Source organism: Oncorhynchus keta, chromosome 14, assembly GCF_023373465.1.
Source record: "Oncorhynchus keta strain PuntledgeMale-10-30-2019 chromosome 14, Oket_V2, whole genome shotgun sequence".
NCBI classification, from domain to species: Eukaryota; Metazoa; Chordata; class Actinopteri; order Salmoniformes; family Salmonidae; genus Oncorhynchus; species Oncorhynchus keta.
The window spans coordinates 55,033,790-55,052,995 of NC_068434.1; the positions used below are offsets into that span (position 1 = coordinate 55,033,790).

The 19,206-nt window shown below is 42.6% G+C and overlaps 1 protein-coding gene across 1 annotated transcript in view; it reads left to right on the forward strand.

Annotated features, from left to right (window-relative positions):
* The window catches only part of LOC118393628 (protein kinase C-binding protein NELL1-like), a 398,605-nt gene that overhangs the window by 335,953 nt on the left and 43,446 nt on the right, over positions 1–19,206 (forward strand). Inside the window, exon 15 of the mRNA XM_052461927.1 lies at positions 12,603–12,698. Within this exon, the coding sequence (XP_052317887.1) occupies positions 12,603–12,698 (96 nt within the window). The remainder of the gene's footprint in view (positions 1–12,602; positions 12,699–19,206) is intronic.

Genomic DNA, 19,206 nt, shown 5'->3' on the forward strand with positions numbered 1-19,206 from the left:
AGACTTCCTAGTGTGCAGACCTCCAAAATCAACCTGATACCTCAAATAAACAGTTTAGGGCAAGCCTAAATCAATCAACTGGCACAGTTGACCACCCCCCCTCCACCCCGGGCACTCTTCTTCTAGCATCTCCTCATTTTCTTCTTCAGATTGCATTTCTAGTTCATCCTCACAATGGCACACATGTAACTCATGCCTGTCAAAGTGGAAGGTCCCTTGATAATGTCCCGATTCTTATATCTGGGACATAATCATATTTTTTCCAAGCAAACAAATCTCTCACCTGAGCCTCCACCACCATTCTGTACACTTAATTCATGAGAGGAGTTTGAACGTGATCCCTCTCCATGCTCACTCCACATGCACAAGGTCTCAGGACCCATGCCGCACTCCTGCCGCTCGTACACAGGTTGCTGACTCGGACTCAGGTCTCGGTAGAAGTGGTGAAAGACAAGTTCTTAGTGAACGCCTTTGTCGCCATTACTTCAGTCGGTTAGAGGGGGTGAAACTCACACTGTTCTTGGTCAAATGATTGCTTCCATGCATCTAGATACCATCTGTAGTCACTATCGCCATAACTTCGAGAGAGGACAGACGAAAACAACAGATTAAAATACATTTCTGATTCTGGAAATACTGACCAACTATTCACCGCACGACACATTATTACATTCCCAATTTTCCTAACACCAACATTTCTAAAACAAATGTCAAAGAGCATAACAAACACTTGTTGAAACCTTATCATACTGGCGACCTCACCGCAGAGTTACAGGGTCAGGAAATTAGAGAGCTAACCCTTAGGGAGAAATCCTGACCATACAGCAGAACCAATCTGGTGACCTTTGTATTGAAACAAAGAAAAAATCAAGAACAACCAAAACAACAACAGCATTACACGTCTTCATATTATTGTCATGGTTTCACCTGTCACCAGAGGGTGGCTGAGACCGTCCTAGAGACATTAACGACACTCAGGTGGGTCTTATTTACTCATTATGCTTTCCTTGTTAAAAGAGGTGTGTTTTGCTGAAGCTTGAATTATGTGCTGTGTCCTGAGTAAGTTTGAGACTTAGTGTTTGTTGTTTTCGCAGTGTTACTGTGATCCTTCTATTACCGTTTCTCAGTCAAATATTATGTTTATCTTCAACTACTGATTCCTCGTCTGGTCTCTTCTCTGCACCGGGTCCAACCTCACCAAGTCACAATTATACTTAAATCTCACCCAATGTCTCTATCATTTCTAGTGAGGTTGATCAGGCCTCACCAGAAAGTGAGGACAAAGGTCAGGACAAACACCATTAAGTATTTTCTTTCCCTGTACTTCAGAAATAATTTCAAAACATTTGAAAAATGTCCATCCTGCGTACCCGGTAAAAAAGACCTCGCACAATAAATCAAACACATGGTATTAACACCACTAACAAATATTCCAAACCGGTGGGTTCTGTGTGCGTGTGCTGGTGTGTGTTGTAAAATGTAGGGGAAAAACAAAGAAATGGCCAGGCCTTAATTATATGGGAGCTCCATTTACGGCCAGATCCGGATACCGTTGTACTTTATAAAACTGCAGAATTTCACTAATTGCTCTCCCAAGACAACAGTCTCGTGAAACATTTCAAATAGAGAGAAGAACAAACCTTCCTCTCCTGGAAGAAAAGTGTACATTTCGTTAGTATTCACTATGCTAAATCTTAATCAGTAAAACAAAAGTTTTAATTACAGACTGAACAACTTCTGTTCACTGGGATACCACTGTCCTCCCTCCACTCACTAATCATTTGTTTTAATCCATCCCAACATTTATGTAGCCTGTACTACAGACACGGCAGCATTTATTTTGCTCCCCCAAGTCTAACGATTTACTCCCATATATGACTGGTGTCTCTTTTCCCCATGATTTTACGTAACCACCGCACTACAATGATTTTTGGTGTCCAGCAGAGATCCAAGCAAATTGCAGCAAACTGAAAACAAGAGGGACACAGGGACGTGTGTGCTTTGGGGACCTCTGGCAGATGGGTGTTGTGTGGAGGATGAGGGTTACAGTATGTACAGTATCTCAGATATGGTAGAGTGAGGCCTAAGAGGGTTTTTATGAATAAGAATCAACCAGTGCATAGCCATGGAAAGTAGTGGTGCTGAGTTTAAGGTCACAATAGTTGTGCACTGGGCCTTTAATAGCAGACCAATATAGACATTCGCAGCGCAGGCAAAATGTTTTCCCCAGCACCCCCACCCCGAAACTATTTCCCTCTGTCAAGCCTGCTCCCACTCTTCCCCCCTGGTGCTCAAGGGCGTCAGGCTGCTCTGCATTACGCACTCCTGCCACCATCATTACGCACACCTGCCTTCTCTCGTCACGCGCATCAGCAAATTATTGGACTCACCCTGACTCAGTCACATGTTTATTATCTACCCTATATTTGTCAGTTCCCCAGCTCTGTTCCCCGCTGCTGCATTAATTCTCATACGTCTGTATATTACCCAGTTCTGACTCTGTTCCTGTCCTGGTCCATGTCTGTTCTTAATTAAATGTTGACTCCCCGTACCTGCTTCTCGACTCCAACTTCGGTCTTTACAATCTCGGGCTATGAACCCGTGGGGGGTTCTGTTGGGTAGACAGAGGGGACCAGTTTACAGAGCAGTATAGAGTGCAGTGATGTGCATTGGTGGCAAATCTGATGGCCGAATGGTAAAGAACATCTAGCCGCTCAACAGCATCCTTACCTGCCAATCTAGAAATGATGTCTCCGTAATCTAGCATGGGTAGGATGGTCATCTGAAACAGGGTTAGTTTTGCAGCTGGGGTGAAAGAGGAGCGATTACGATTTAACTTTAGCCTGCAGCTTTGATATGTGCTGAGAGAAGAACAGTGTACCATCTAGCCATGCTCCCAAGTACTTATAAACTTATAAAAAAAGAAACATCCCATTTTCAGGACCCTGTCTTTCAAAGATAATTCGTAAAATCCAAATAGCTTCGCAGATCTTCATTGTAAAGGGGTTAAACACTGTTTCCCATGCTTGTTCAATGAACCATAAACAATTAAAGAAACTGCACCTGTGGAACAGTCGTTAAGACACTAAGAGCTTACAGACGGTAGGCAATTAAGGTCACAGTTATGAACACTTAGGACACTAAAGAGGCCTTCCTGCTGACTCTGGAAAACACCAAAAGGAAGATGCCCAGGGTCCCTGCTCATCTGCATGAACGTGCCTTTGGCATGCTGCAAGGAGTCATGAGGACTGCTAATGTAGCCAGGGCAATAAATTGCAATGTCCGTACTGTGAGATGCCTAAGACAGCGCTACAGGGAAACAGGACGGACAGCTGATCATCCTCGCAGTGGCAGAACACGTGTCACAACACCTGTACAAGATCGGTACATCTGAACATCACACCCGTGGGACAGGAACAGGATGGCAACAACAACTGCCAGAGTTACACCAGGAACACACAATCCCTCCATCAGCGCTCAGACTGTCCATAATAGGCTGAGAGAGGCTGGACTGAGGGCTTGTAGGCCAGTTGTAAGGCAGGTCCAACAACGTTGCCTATGGGCACAAACCCACCGTCGCTGGACCATACAGGACTGGCAAAAAGTGCTCTTCACTGACGAGTCACGGTTGGGTCTCACCAGGGGTGATGGTCGGATTCGTGTTTATCGTCAAAGGAGTGAACATTACACCGAGGCCTGTACTCTGGAGCAGGATCGATTTGGAGGTGGAGGGTCCATCATGATCTGGGGCGGTGTGTCACTCCATTATCGGACTGAGCTTGTTGTCATTGCAGGCAATATCAACGCTGTCCGTTACAGGGAAGACAACTCCTCCTCCCTCATGTGGTGCGCTTCCTGCAGGCTCATCCTGACATGACCCTTCAGCATGACAATGCCACCAGCCATACTGCTCGTTCTGTGCGTGTTTCCTACAAGACATGAATGTCAGTGTTCTGCCATGGCCAGCAAAGAGCCCAGATCTCAATCCCATTGAGTACGTCTGGGGCCTGTTGGATCAGAGGGGAGGGCTAGGTCCATTCCCCCCAGAAATGTCTGGGAACTTGCAGGTGGAAGAGTGGGGCAAATCTGGTGCAGTCCATGAGGAGGAGATGCAACGCAGTATTTAATGCAGCTGTTGATTGCAGATACTGACTGTTACTTTTGATTTTGAACCCCCCTTTGTTTAGGGACACATTATTCATTATTTCTGTTAGTCACATGTCTGTGGAACTTGTTCCGTTTATGTCTCAGTTGTTGAAACTTGTTATGTTTATACAGATATGTACACATGTTAAGTTTGCGGAAAATAAATGCAGTTGACAGTGAGAGGACGTCACTTTTTTTGCTGGGTTTTTGAGGTGACTATCCCAAGCTCTAAACCCTCACAGGTGGTAATCACATCGGTGGTCAGAGGGCCATTCTTCTTACCGAACCACATGACCTTTGTTTTGGAGGTACTCAGAACAAGGTTAACCCCTAAGGTCGAAGTCTGCACCCCCCCAGAAATCTAATTAGGATATAAAAAAATCCCCATATAATGCTTTCAGTTTAAGCTAGAGATATGTCGCACTTCCCCATTTGTGGTGAAAGGTGACAGAGTTAGAACGGTGTTTGTCCATGAGACAACCCAGAAATCAGTTTACTCACAAAATCGTCTGTAGCATCTTAACAGTTTGGCCTATTATGGCCCCTCAATGGAAAGATGACACTCTCACGAATACATAGATGTCAGTTGTTTTTTGCTCTAGGATGCCCACAGGCCTCACAAGACTAATTTGAAACTCGCCCGGTTAAAAAAAAATGAATAGATGTAAATAGGGTTAAACACATAACTGTTCCAGGTGTAGACCTTACCGTGAAATGCTTACATACAAACCCTTAAACAACAATGCAGTTCGAGACATATAATTAAGAAAATATTTACTAAATAAACTAAAGTGGAAAATAATATTAAAAGTAACACAAAATAACAATAACGACAATGAGGCTATATAGAGGGGATACCGATACCGAGTCAATGTATGGGGGTACAGGTTATTCGAGGTAATTTGTAGGTAGGTGTAAAGTGCCTATGCATTGATAATAAACAGCGATTGGGGGGGGTCAATGTAAATACTCCAGTAGGCCATTTCATTAATTATTCAGCAGTCTTATGGCTTGGGGCTAGAAGATGTTAAGGAGGCTTTTGGTCCTAGACTTGGTGCTCCATATTCCTTGTGGTAGCAGAGAGAATAGTCTATGACTTGGGTGACTGGAGTCTTTGACAATTCTTTCTGCCTTCTTCTGCCTAGTATATTGGTCCTGGATGGCAGGAAGCTTGGCCCCAGTGATATACTGGGCTGTAAGCATGATGCCGAACAGCAACCACTCTCGGTGGTGCAGCTGTAGAATACATTTTGAGGATTTCAGTCTTCTGAAAAGATTTAGGGGCATTTTTTTGGGGGGGGGGTGAGTTTGTTATTCAATGCGTTTGTATGAGCTAATATCAGTAAGGCCAAATCTAATTTTTACATAGTGTATTTTCTTTTGATACTTCAAGGGGTCTTAAAATTCAAAATCAAATACACTACATGGGCATTAATATGGAGTTGGTCCCCCCTTTTCTGCTACTGTATAACAGCCTCCGCTCTCCTGGGAAGGCTTTTTACAAAATGTTGTAACATTGCTGCGGGGACTTGCTTCCATCCAGCAACAAGGGCATTAGGGAGATTGGGCACTGATGCTGGGCGATTAGGCCTGGCTCGCAGTCAGCGTTCCAATTCATCCCAAAGGTGTTCGACTGGGTTGAGATCAGTGCTCTGTGCAGGCCAGTCAAGTTCTTCCACACTGATCTCGACAAACCATTTCTGTATGGATCTCGCTTTGTGCACGGGGGCATTGTCATGCTGAACAAGGAAAGGGCCTTCCCCAAACTGTTGACACAAAGTTTGAAGCACAGAATTGTCTAGAATGTCATTCTGCTTCACTGTAACTTAGTACCTTTTAAGGTTGCAGTGACACATCCATAACCTGAGCAGAAACCAGATTGCATACCAGAGAGACTTCAACAATGTCAGTCAGTTGATTGACACGTTTTTACAACACTTTTGAGGAACAGGGCAAGATAGAAATTGGCCTATAACCACAAGGATATTGGCCTATAACCACAAGGATCAGATCTCCCCGTTTTAAATAAACAATGCACCGTGGTTGCCTTCCAAGCACTGGGGAGTTGTTGATGTTCTGGGCGGCAGGTAGCCCAATGGTTAAGAGCGTTGGGTTGCCTGTTTGAAAGGTTGCTGGTTTTAATCCCCGAGCCGACTAGGTGAAAATGCTGTCAATGTGCCCTCGAGCAAGGTACTTTAATTATCCCTAATTACTCCTGTAATTCTCATTGGATAAGAGTGTCGGGTAAATGACTAAAATGTCAATGTACAATGTTCTGTACTTCTTCTTTCACTTTGAACATGTGGAAGTAGGTTGTGTAAGTCAGTAAGAAAACCGTCTTATGTAATCCCTTTTAAGATAATATTTTAAGGCAGAGAAATGGGAAAACTGTGCAAGGGATTTATAGACTTTCACTCGGCACTGACTGTGTGAAGCAACTGATAGAACCCCTTTTGGTAATACAGGGCACCTCCAGGCTGTGTTAGTGCAATTTGACCAAGAAAGAGAGTGATGGAGTGCTGCATTAGATGACCTGGCCTCCACAATCACACGACCTCAACCCAATTGAGATGGTTTGGGATGAGTTGGACCGCAGAGTGAAGGAAAAGCAACCAACAAGTGCTCAGCATATGGGAACTCCTGCAAGACTGTTGGAAAAGCATTCCAGGTGAAGCTGTTTGAGAGAATGCCAAGGCATCAAGGCAAAGGGTGGCTATTTAAAGAATCTCAAATATAGAATATATTGTTTAACACTTTTTTGTTACTTACATGACTCCATATGTGTTGATGTCTTCACTATTATTCTACAATGTAGAAAATAGTCAAATAAAGAAAAACCTTTGAATGAGTAGGTGTGTCCAAACTTTTGACTGGTGCTGTAGGTATTCAGACCCTTTGCCGAATTTGTTAGTGGAGTGTCTCCTGCCACCACCACTAATGAGGTGTCAACCACCACAGCATGTAGGCTAAGAGTAAAGAGAACTTAACGTCCATTATCTAAATCAGTGAAAAAGTACCCAACTGTCGTACTTGAGTAAAAGTATAGATACCTTTTTTAATATAAAGTTACTCAAGTAAAAGTGAAAGTCACCCAATAAAATACTAATTAGGTAAAATTATTTGGTTTTACATATACTTAAGTATCAAATGTAATTGCTAAAATATACTTAAGTATCAAATGTAGAAGTAAAATGATGAATTATTTAAATGCAAAAGCCACCATTTTTGTTTGTTTTTACGGATAGCCAGGAGCACCATGTGTTCTCTTGATAAGTGTGGGTATTTCACAATTTTCTGGTCCTGCTAAGCATTGAAAATTTAACAATTACTTTTGGTTGTCAAGGAAAATGAATGGAGTGCAATATTTTCTATAGGAATGTAGTGAAGTAAAAGTTGTCAAAAATATAAATGGCAAAGTACAGATACTCCAAAAAACTAGTTAAGTAGTATTTTTACTTAAGTACTTTATACCACTGATGTCAATGACTGCTGACGCGCCTCCATTACGACTGATGAATGTATTTATGATCATGTATCCAGGACCACTCTATAAAATGTGACCGTGCTCTCCCTACTGTCCTCCGACATTCATTTGTGTTTGAACAGAGCGAATCAGTCGAGCTTAGCTTTCCTCTCTCCGTCTGTCCCCCTAATTGATGCTTCCAATTAGAGTTAAGGATCATAAGGAAGAGAGCTGACAATCTCTTAATACAGCACATTAAAGGGATGTGCAACAGTCATCCCAGCACTAATTAAGTCAATTCCATTTCCTAGGATGGAATCGTAATGCTGTTATTTGTTTGGTGGATTTGGAGGAACTACAGGAATTTCCATTGGTCGCTCAACAAGCATGAACGGGCCAGTTATCAAGGAGCCGTGATGATTCAGTCGGTTCCCACACCACTCGGTGCTGGAAAGCAATCTTGGACTCTAATCGAAAGTCAAATAGCAAAGCTGTGTATATAAGCGTGTCTCCAAAAGTATCGAATCAGCAACAGGCTCAGGTAGGCAGTGGAATGGTTGAGCTGGAGGTCACTGGAGCTGCTGTGGGGGAGGGAATCTCTCCCTTACTTACACCCCCTTTATGCTGATTGCAGTAAAATGATAATTAGACAAGTAGATACACTGAGTCAATATAAGTGTAATTCATTCTTAAGTGCGAGGTGTAGTAGTACAATCAGGCTCTTAATGAGTCTCTTCTTTCTAAGGGGATCCAGTCAAATGAGCAGCGCTAATGGGTTTTGGCACGGTGCTGAGTGGTTGTTTATTGCACTGATGTATCAGTTTGTGTATTTAGAATGCTTTTATAACGAAACCGGGGTGATCATTATGTCAGCGAATGGATGGTGAGGGGGCCTGTGTGAGGGGGCCTGTGTGTCTGTGTAGTGTGTGTGTGTATGTGTGTGGGTGTGGGTGGGTGGGTGGGTGGGTGGGTGGGTGGGTGGGTGGGTACGTGTACACACACAACACCATGAAGAGGTTTTTTTCCCCAGTTAGACTCATCCTTCAAATCCTGTCATTAATTAAACTTGCTGAAAGAAATTGAGACCTGCACACTGTCAAACTTTTCTCCACTAACTTTTTGGGCACAATGGTGTCACTAAGTGCTTACAGAACCCAGCCTTCCCTTCCTCTACCATGCCCTTTTTCTATCTCGCTCTGTTTGATTGGATGTTCTGGTCCTGAGGCTTCAGTGTGCTAGTTAGTAGCCCCAGGACCAGCTGGATAAGGGGACTCTTTGCTTTGCTCAGCTCCTGGCATTGCAGGGCTTGGTCATGATATGAGAGTTCACTGTATTTGAGATGTTTCCAAAATTTAATTGCTCTTTATTGAGTTTTTATTATAAGTGGATATTGGCCTAATTCTGCCCTGCATGCATTGTTTGTAAGTTTCCTGTAGCAGAATCTTACAGAATTCTGCATGCAGGGTTTCAATTGGGTGTTTGCCCCATTGTGTGATATCTTGTTTTGCAAGTGGACCCCACATCTCGCTACCATAAGTTGCAATTGGTTCAATGACACATTCAATTAGTTTTAGCCAAATTTGAATAGGTATTATCATTTCAATTAGTTTTTTTAATGGTGTAGAATGCCCTACATGCTTTCTCTCTCAGTTCACTCATTGCCTCATTAAGGTGTCCAGTTGAGTTTATTTTTAAACCTAAGTAATTGTAGTGTTTGCAGTACTCTATGTATTTTGTAGCAACTGACAACTTTGGTCTGGACCTTCTCTGGAAAATCATTATTTTTGTATTTTGGGGGTTTTACTGCCAGTACTCAGGTCTGGCAGTACTGCTCTACCAGGTCCAGGATCTGCTGTAGGCCATGTGCTACAAAGAACAGGCATTTAACCTCTGAATTGTGGGGACTAACACTAGGGGCTGAGGATTTTTATAGAAAAGTGGCCAATTCGTTGATGTAAATACTGAAGAGGACATTGATTTAATTGTCATATGTTTTACCACCTACACCACTTTCAATAACTTTGTAGAACAGTCCTGTATGCCAAATAGAATCAAATGCTTTTTGGAAGTCGATAAAGCAAGTGTACATTTTGGTGGATATGTTTATCTATCAGGGTGTGTAGGGTGTAAATATAATCAGTCGTGGGATGTTTTGGTGTAAATCCAATTATTTTTTTACCCAAGACATTGTGCTTATTAAGGACGTTTAGAACTCTTACATTTATTATACTACAGAAAACCTTTCCCAGGTTACTGTTCACATAATGCCTAATTGTTAGGGTCAAATTTGTCTCTGTTCTTAAAGTTTGGGGTTATGAGTACTTGATTCCAGATATCAGGGAAATAACCTACACTCAGGATCAAATGAAACAGTTTTAATATAGCCAATTGAAATGTTGCACTGGGGAATTTGAGCATCTCATTTAGGATGCCATCAGGTCCGTAATTGGAGAGTCCAATGGATTTTGATTGTCCTTTATAGCTTTTTGTAAGCAATTCAACCTCTCGTGAATTTGGCATTGTTCTGCGTTTGCATCCGTTTGAACAGTGTTGTAGAGTGTTTTAATATGGGCTCTTCAAATGTCACCATTTTTTATCTCTAATAACTCTAGTTTCAATGTATTTTATTTATTTTTGGGGGCCAGAAGTTGTTTGTGTTTATGGTCTTCTCAATTAGTGTCAGCTGCTTGCTGTTGTACTGTGCTTTTTTTAAATTTCTGACTGTACGTTTATAGAGTTAAGTTAACAGTAATTAAGGCGTAATTCACCCTTATTTGGGTCTCTGTGCTTTTGGTTTGATAGTGTTTTTTTCCTCATCATTTTACAATCTGCATCAAACCAGTTATCTGTGGTCTTAAAAAAAAAACAGTTTTATCAATTGTAGTTGTGCTTTTTGCCGTTAGCCTGAATATATTGTTGATGTTTTTTACTGCTTCGACAGAGCTGCAACAAACGTTTTTGTTGATGGTTGTTGTTTTTATGGGAAAGATGAAGACAGTTAGAAACAGTATGGCCTGTAATAAAGTTGTTCCCTCGTGTGGTCGTTAGGACAGGTAGTGTTCCTGTGCGCGCATTTGTGTCACAACAGATGAGCATATTTCCCTGGGCCTGGAAATGGCATGTCTCTTCCACAAAGGTGTGGAATATCTCCTCTGAGTAATATGGAGATTCTGAGGGGGGTTATATATTTCACAAAGGAACACATATAAACAAGTACAATTTCATTTTTCAGTTTTGACCAAATGTGATATTTATCAATTTTGAGGGGATCAATTTGATTTTGTAGTTCAGATTTGTACCAACTGATCAACACTCCAGAGTCTCTGCTTCTATTGACATACCTGTGTTTCTGTAACGGCACAATTACCTCTCTGTAGCCTGTGGAACAGTGAGTGACTATGTCTGCCTTACACCATGTCTCCTGCAGTATGATTAATTCAACATCCTTAAATTGTTTTTTAAATTCCAGTCCAAAGGTTGAGTTCATGCCATGAATGTTCCACATGCTAACTGATAGTGATTTTCATGTTGCAAAAAGAAGGAATAGCAGAAATACAGTAACTACTAAGTTAAGAGTGAAATACAACAAATGTTTGCTGTTATCAATTGTTAAAAAAAATTGATTCATTGAACAAGTCAACTTTTAGTACAATAGATGTGTGCGTGCATGCGAGGGTTTAGTGCAGATGTATTAGTGGAGCTGTTTAATCTCACTCAATCCTACAGAGTTCTCCTGTCCTCTGAAGGCCTCCGCATAGCTGCGCTGGTCCTGCTGTTGGCCCTGTGGAGGGGATGGGGGCCAGGTCTGAGCCGGGGGATGCCTCTCTGGTCTTGTAGAGGTGGTGGTCTGGTGTGGGGTAGTAAGCTGGGCCTGCTCCAGTCTGGCTGCGTCGATGGAGGTGGTGATGCTCCGGTGGTGGGTGGGGCCTGTGGGGTGCTCTGTGTCTGGTGGGGCAGTGGTCGGGTAGGGGTCTCTGGGTGGTCCTCTGTCTGGTGCGGTATGGTGTGTGGTCTACCAAGTGCTACGTCCTTTAGAGACATGGCAAACATCCCTACTGTCTGCTTCCTCAGGTGGGAGTGGTTGTGGAGGGGCTCTGGGGTGATTATTGGGTGGTGAGGAATTTGCACGTTTGTGAGTAAGCGACACCCTCTAGTGATGTCAGCATTGACTTTTTGAATGGTACGGTGATGAAAGTCTTTGCAGCAGAGGAGATGGTGATGTGGTAGTTAGGGAACTACTCGGAGGCCCTCTCTGCTACTCTGTTGACCAAGCTGCCTACTCTCTCCTGCTCCTCTCGCAGGTTGTTTGTGCCGGTGTGAATAATAGTGTGGCCTGGTATGCCAAAGTCATCCTGCATTTCTGGCCAGCATATTTTGGACACCTTGTAGTGGGGGAAACGTTTATCCTCTTGGATGAATGTGCCATTTGAGTCAATGAGGATGGCCACCTCAGTGGGTTTTACCAGAGTAGTGGGTTTACGGTGTAGGGCTGGGGTACAAAGGTGCTGTGTACAAGGAGGGGTGTGTCATGGGGGGGCTAGAGAGCTTCTCTCTGTAGTAAGTGTCCCCATGTGAGCCTCTTGCTGACTGGGGGTGTGGGTAAAGGGTGGTCGGTATGGGGGGTGGTGAGGGGCTGCAGCTTCTCTCTAGGAGTCTCTATGGTGTGTTCTCTGTGCTGCAGCCCCCTCTTATTGACAGATAACTTTGCCATCTCCTCCTTTACCTGCACTAGCTCTCTCCTCATGGTGGCTTTTACCTCAAGTGCTGTGGTAAGGCTCTCTCTCAACTCCTGGACAGAGTTCTTCAGTTGGGTCCTGCACTGCTTGATCTGGTCCTGTAAAAGCTCTGTGTCTGGGCTAGAGGTGGTTTAGCTGGGATGCTGCTCCTTTAGCTCAGTAACTCATTCCTCTAACAGAGCCAGCCTGTCTTTCAGTAGCCTGATGCTGGTGCTTCTCTCTCTCTCTCTCTACTTTCTCTCTCTCTTTCTCTCCAGCATTCTGTGAGGAGGGGTGTAGAAGCGGAGGTACCTGTGTGTCGCCCAACACCTGCGTCTGCCCCTCAGGCTTCACAGGACTCCACTGTGAGACAGGTATGACTGTAGTAGCACACTGTAAAAATATATGTTGATTGAACATACATTTGTAAGGCAACCAGCTGCAATAGGTTTGTGAGTTTGCTCAACATGTGGCCATATAGCTGAACCTGTATGTTCACTCAACTTTGAATTGTAGGTTGCGTGAACATGGAATTCAACTTAAGAATTGAGTCTACCTTATTTGCATATTTCCCAGAGTACCTTGCATTTATTGTGAATTGTAGTTACCATTTGTTAGCAACAGAGACATAGTTTTTGTATGGTTTTCAAAGTGATTGTTATCTTTAAACTCTATATGACAATACATTACATACACAGTGTACAAAATATTAGGAACACCTTCCTAATATTGATTTGCACCCCCTTTTGCCATCAGAACAGTCTAAATGTGTTGGGACATGGACTCTACAAGGTGTCGAAAGCATTCCTCAGGGATGCTGGCTCATGTTGACTCCATTGCTTCCCTACTGTCGCAGTGGTCTAAGGCACTGCATCTCAGTGCTAGTGGTGTCACTACAGACCCTGGTTTGATCCCGGGCTGTATCACAACCGGCCGTGATCGGGAGTCCCATAGGGCGGTGCTGTTCTTGACGTACCGAACTGTGCACCTGGCACCTACAACCATACCCTTTTCAAGGGCACTTAAATCGTTTGTATTGCCCATTCACCCTCTGAATGGCACAGATACACAATCCATCTCAATTGTCTAAAGGCTTAAAAATCCTTCTTTAACCTGTCTCGTCCCCTTCATCTACATTGATTGGATTTAACAAATGACATCAATAAGGGATCATGGATTCACCTGGTCAGTATGTCATGGAAATGTGTTCCTAATGCTTTTTACACTCAGTGTATATCAAAAGGCCTTTCTTTAAGGGCTTAGTTACACCCTAGCAAAGTAGTCTTGAACAAGCCACATCAAGCCTGCAAGTCACATTATGCTGGCTTGCAAAGTGATGTGTAGTTCATATTGGAGTCAGGATATCAAACAATTTGAACTTTTAATCACCAGCAACCTGCATTCACTGCCGTCGTTTTTGAACGACTATTTTTACTGACTCGAGAGTCATGATTCATGATACATTTTTTCAGAGCGACTCGTTCACTTCAGTCATTCGTTTCACCTGCTGGCCAAAATAAATTCTACAGCAGGATTAGTACGTGCTCCTCCAGCTCAGTGGCTCTGGAGATATGCTCCGACCAGCAACTGTGTATTATGTGCAGGGAGCAATTTCCAAATGCCTGAAGGTACCACGTTCATCTGTACAAACAATAGTATGCAAGTATAAACACCATGGGACCACGCAGCCGTCATACCGCTCAGGAGGGAGATACGTTCTGTCTCCTAGAGATGAACGTACTTTGGTGCGAAAAGTGCAAATCAATCACAGAACTACACCAAAGGACATTGTGAAGATGCTGGAGGAAACAGGTACAAAAGCATCTATATCCACAGTAAAACGAGTCCTATATCAACATATCCTGAAAGGCCACTCAGCAAGAAAGAAACCATTGCTCCAAAACCGCCATAAAAAAAACAGATTACAGTTTGCAACTGCACATGGGGACAAAGATCGTACTTTTTGGAGAATTTTCCTCTGGTCTGATGAAACAAAAATAGAACTGTTTGGCCATAATGACCATCGTTATGTTTGGAGGAAAAAGGGGGAGGCTTGCAAGCCGAAGAACACCATCCCAACCGTGAAGCACAGGGTGGCAGCATCATGTTGTGGGGTGCTTTGCAGCAGGAGGGACTGCTGCACTTCACAAATTAGATGGCATCATGAGGGACGAAAATTATTTTTGATATATTGAAGCAACATCTCAAGACATCAGTCAGGAAGTTAAAGCTTGGTCTGTCCTTAAGCAGCTTGATTGTCTCGTTCTTAATGTGGGCCTTGGTAATATTAACCAGCTGGCACTAAAAGGAGTGTATCGCCCTCCCTCTGCTCCCTTATTTGCTCTTAAAAATGTATCTCAATCACTACCTAAATATGGTAAATCTGAACTATTATTTAAGAGTGATTTTAATAATGATTGGAGGACGCCAGTGTTTGATACGCTGAAAGATATTTGCCATGAAATGAACCTGTCTCAGCTGATAACTTAGCCTACACGGCCGAATCCTAAAGATCCATCCATCTACCCTGATTGATTTTGACAAATACTCCAGATAAATACAGTATGTTGCTCGTTTGGTTTTCCCACTGGATTTTTGACCATTACCCAGTTATCGGTGTCAGAGATGTGAAAATGCATAAATCTAAGCCTCACTCTTGCTGCGGGTGATTATTTGATCCACAACACCATACTGTATACATCAGCCCTTCTTTGGGACACTGTGTTAACAAACCAAACGAGTTAAGATGCCATACAACACTCCTTCCGTGGCCTCCAACTGCTCTTAAATGCAAGTAAAACTAAATGTATGCTCTTCAACCGATCGCTGCCAGCGCCCGCCTGCCTAGCATCACTACTCTGGACGGTTCTGAATTAGAATATGTGGACAACTATAAATACCTAGGTGTCTGGCTTGACTGTAAACTCTCCTTCCAGACTCATATTAAGCATCTCCAATCCAAAATCAAATCTAGAATCGGCTTCCTATTTCGCAACAAAGCCTCCTTCACTCATGCTGCTGAACATACCCTCCTGCTGATCCTTGACTTCGGCGATGTCATTTACAAAATAGCCTCCAACACTCTACTCAGCAAATTAGATTTTTTTTTGTCACTAAAGCCCCATATACTACCCACCATTGCGACCTGTATGCTCTCGTTGTCTTGTCCTCGCAACATATTCACCGCCAAACCCACTGGCTCCAGGTCATCTATATCTTTGCTAGGTAAAGCTCCGCCTTATCTCAGCTCACTGGTCACCATAGCAACACCCACCCGTAGCATGCGCTCCAGCAGGTATATTTCACTAGTCATCCCCAATGCCAACACCTTCTTTGACTGCCTTTCCTTCCAGTTCTCTGCTGCCAATGACTGGAACGAATTGCTTTTTGTACATGATCTTTATTTTAGTGACCTTGATTGTATCTCAACTATCCCTGACTCTGATTTAGCTTGAAGCTTTTTTGTAAATGTCTAGCTTTTTTGCAAATCCCTTCAATACTGTTGTAGATAATGATGCCCCCTTAAAAACATGGAGAGTTAAAGGTAGATCCAATGCCTGGTTCATTCCTGAATCATCCTAACTCATTCATCAGGGAAATGTTGCCTGGGTCAAGGCCAGGAACACAGGCTTAGGCCTGGATTGACAATCTGAGGAATCAATGTAGAAGGCTGATCAGAAAGGCTTAATCGGATTATTATGTAACCACTCTTTCTGATTTTAAGGGGAACCCGGCTAAATTCTGGAAAACTGTAAGGGTTGCACTTCCTCCTCTCTCCCCCAACAAATCAATTCAGCTTCTGGCCCGATTAAGGACAAAAATGACATCATTGATCCAGTTCATTTACATTTTATTTCACTTGGCTAACTTTTTGAAAGAGCGCCTAACCCTTCTCTAATTGATGTCTAAACGCCGATTTGGGAATTTTGCAGATTGAGGTTTTTGCATTTCGGCAATTCACAGAAAAATAAGTCCTTAATGCCTTAATTGCTATAGAAATCCACAGGGGCTGATGCAATTTAAGCCGGGTCTAATGCCCCCTCATTTGCTGGCTGAGTAACCCATATCTTAAATCTAACATTGTTATCAGGAAATATTCCTAACGAATGGAAAACAGTTTATGTGCTGCCACTCCATAAGGTTTAGGACAGGGCACAGCACTATCACAGCAACCATTGTGCTGCCTTCTTGTGGACCTGTCAAAGGCGCTTGACACTGTTGATCATGCTATGGGCTGGGCTCTGACACCTGTTTTATGATTATCTGTTTAAGGATTATCGATACTAGGACCTGTTCTTTTCACTATTATTATATAAATGCTATTGAACAATCTGTTAAAAATGTTTAATTGTATGTACACGCGGATGATACTATTATGTATGCAATTACTCTGTATACATCAACGATGTCACTCTTGCTGCGGGTGATTTCCTGATCCACCTCTACACAGACGACACTACACTGCGTTAACTAACCTCCAAACGAGCTTCAATGCCATACAACACTCCTTCTGTGGCCTCCAACTGCTCTTAAACGCTAGCAAAACCAACCGGTTTTCAACCGGTCGCTGCCCGCTCCCGTCCGCCCGACGAGCATCACTAATGTGTTGACCCTTTTAACATGGGAGTCGGTAAAGATGGTCTGTAATTGTCTCTTGATCTCCTCAGACCATTCAGCATTGTAAAGTGGAAGCAGTTAATTTGTCTTGTGATCGACTGATCGAACTTAGCACTTAGGAATCTCTGTTTCTCCATCACCCACTCCACCCACCTCATGGGTTCTTCGTCGAAACAGTCCCCCCTTGTAGTTTCAACTTGGACGGTTTTCCCAAGATGTGAACCACAATGTAGAAGTGGCCACGAATTGTCCTTTTGGTGGCTGCGTTTCCCAACCACCTCGTTCGGTTGGCATCTTGGTTGACCTAGGCAATAACTTTGCGACAAGGTTAATGGCACATGACATTCAAGCAATACACCATTACATCTCCTTTTCTATGAGTGGACACCGTGGTACTTAATTCGTGGTGGTATGCCAGACTGTTCATGGCAGTCGTCTTGTTTTTTCCCGAGTTGTTTTGAAAGCACAATAAATCCAGAGAATGCCAGACTTTGATGACAAAATTTACCCACGAAGGATCGCAGTGCCACCTTCCTGTTCAAGTGAGCACAGCACAACAAGGTGAGTTCAAAAATGTATTGTATGTTGCTGCATAAATGATGTAATATGCCAGGGAGATATGTATACTGTAGCTAAGAAAGTAATACTAAGTGTAAATTGTGTAGTAAGATGTTAGCAGCCCATGTGCCTCACCCTAATAATTTCATCCAAACTGTTCTGACTTGATGTTGCACATGTAGACTGTAACCTATTTAAGAGAAATGTTATAATCAAATATTGTAAGAGTTTTCATTGTCTGCTTATATGCCCTCTTTATTTATCATTCGGTTCTGACTTGGTGTACAGGGAGAACACTGTACAAATGGCCCATGTTCTGAATTCTGTCGCTGTACATTTCAAAAGTGCTAAAACAAATACTATTGACCTCTGTCCTAGTTCGCTCAATCAAAATGACTGGTTGTCCCCTTATGCCATAGTTTGTACATCTCAATTTTAATTAGAAACCATATTTGTTTAACTTCTTATGATATAGGGGACACTTGCGTCCCACTTGGCCAAAAGCCAGGGAAAATGTAGCGCAGCAAATTCAAATAAATTATATAAAAATCAAACTTTCATTAAATCACACATGTATGATACTCCATTAAAGCTACACTCGTTGTGAATCCAGCCAACATGTCAGATTTGAAAAATAGTTTTCGGCGAAAGCATAAGAAGCTATTATCTGATGATAGCACAACAGTAAACAAGAGGGTAGCATATTTCAACCCTGCAGGCGCTACACGAAACCCAGAAATAAAATATAAAACATGCCTTACCTTTGACAAGCTTCTTTTGTTGGCACTCCAATAGGTCCCATAAACATCACAATTGGTCCCTTTGTTCGATTAATTCCGTCCATATATATCCAAAATGTTCATTTATTTGGCGTGTTTAAAAAACAGCTTCCAAATTGCGCAACAAAACATTTCAAACTACTTTTTTAATACAACTTTAGGTATTTTTAAACATTAATAATCGATCAAATTGAAGACGGGTCTATCTGTGTTCAATACAGAAAGACAACAAACCAAGCTCCCTTTCAAGTCTTGCGCAACTCTCAACAGTGTTACGCAGTTCCTAGATAGCCATACTTCTTCATTGCACAAAGGAATAACCTCAACTAAATTCTAAACACTGGTGACATCCAGTGGAAGCGGTAGAAACTGAAAACAAGTTCCTAAGAAATACAGTTTCCCAATGAGATCCACTGAACAGACAGAGACCTAAAAAAGGAAATTCTGAATGGTTAGTCCTCTGGGTTTTGCCTGCTACATAAGTTCTGTTATACTCACAGACACGATTCAAGCAGTTGTAGAAACTTCAGAGTATTCTCTATCCAAATATACTAATAATATGCATATCTTATATTCTTGGCATGAGTAGCAGGAAGTTGAAATCCAAAAGTGAAAATGCTGCCCCCTATACCTTAAGAAGTTAAGCAAATCAGCCATATCATCTCCTGAATGGCACAAGGGTCTCAGTGCAAGATGCATCACAGCAGCCCCTGGTTCAAATCCAGGCTGCATCACATCCGGCTGTGATTGGAGTCCCGTAGGGCGGTGCATAATCGACCCAGCGTCCTCTGGGTTTGGCAAGGTTGTCATTGTAAATAAGAATTTGTTCTTAACTTACTTGTCTAGTTAAATAAATAAAAATATCAGTAAATGAGGCTGAATTAACTGTTTTGCTGTCAGAATAGGCTCCGCTGATTGCCAGGTATAG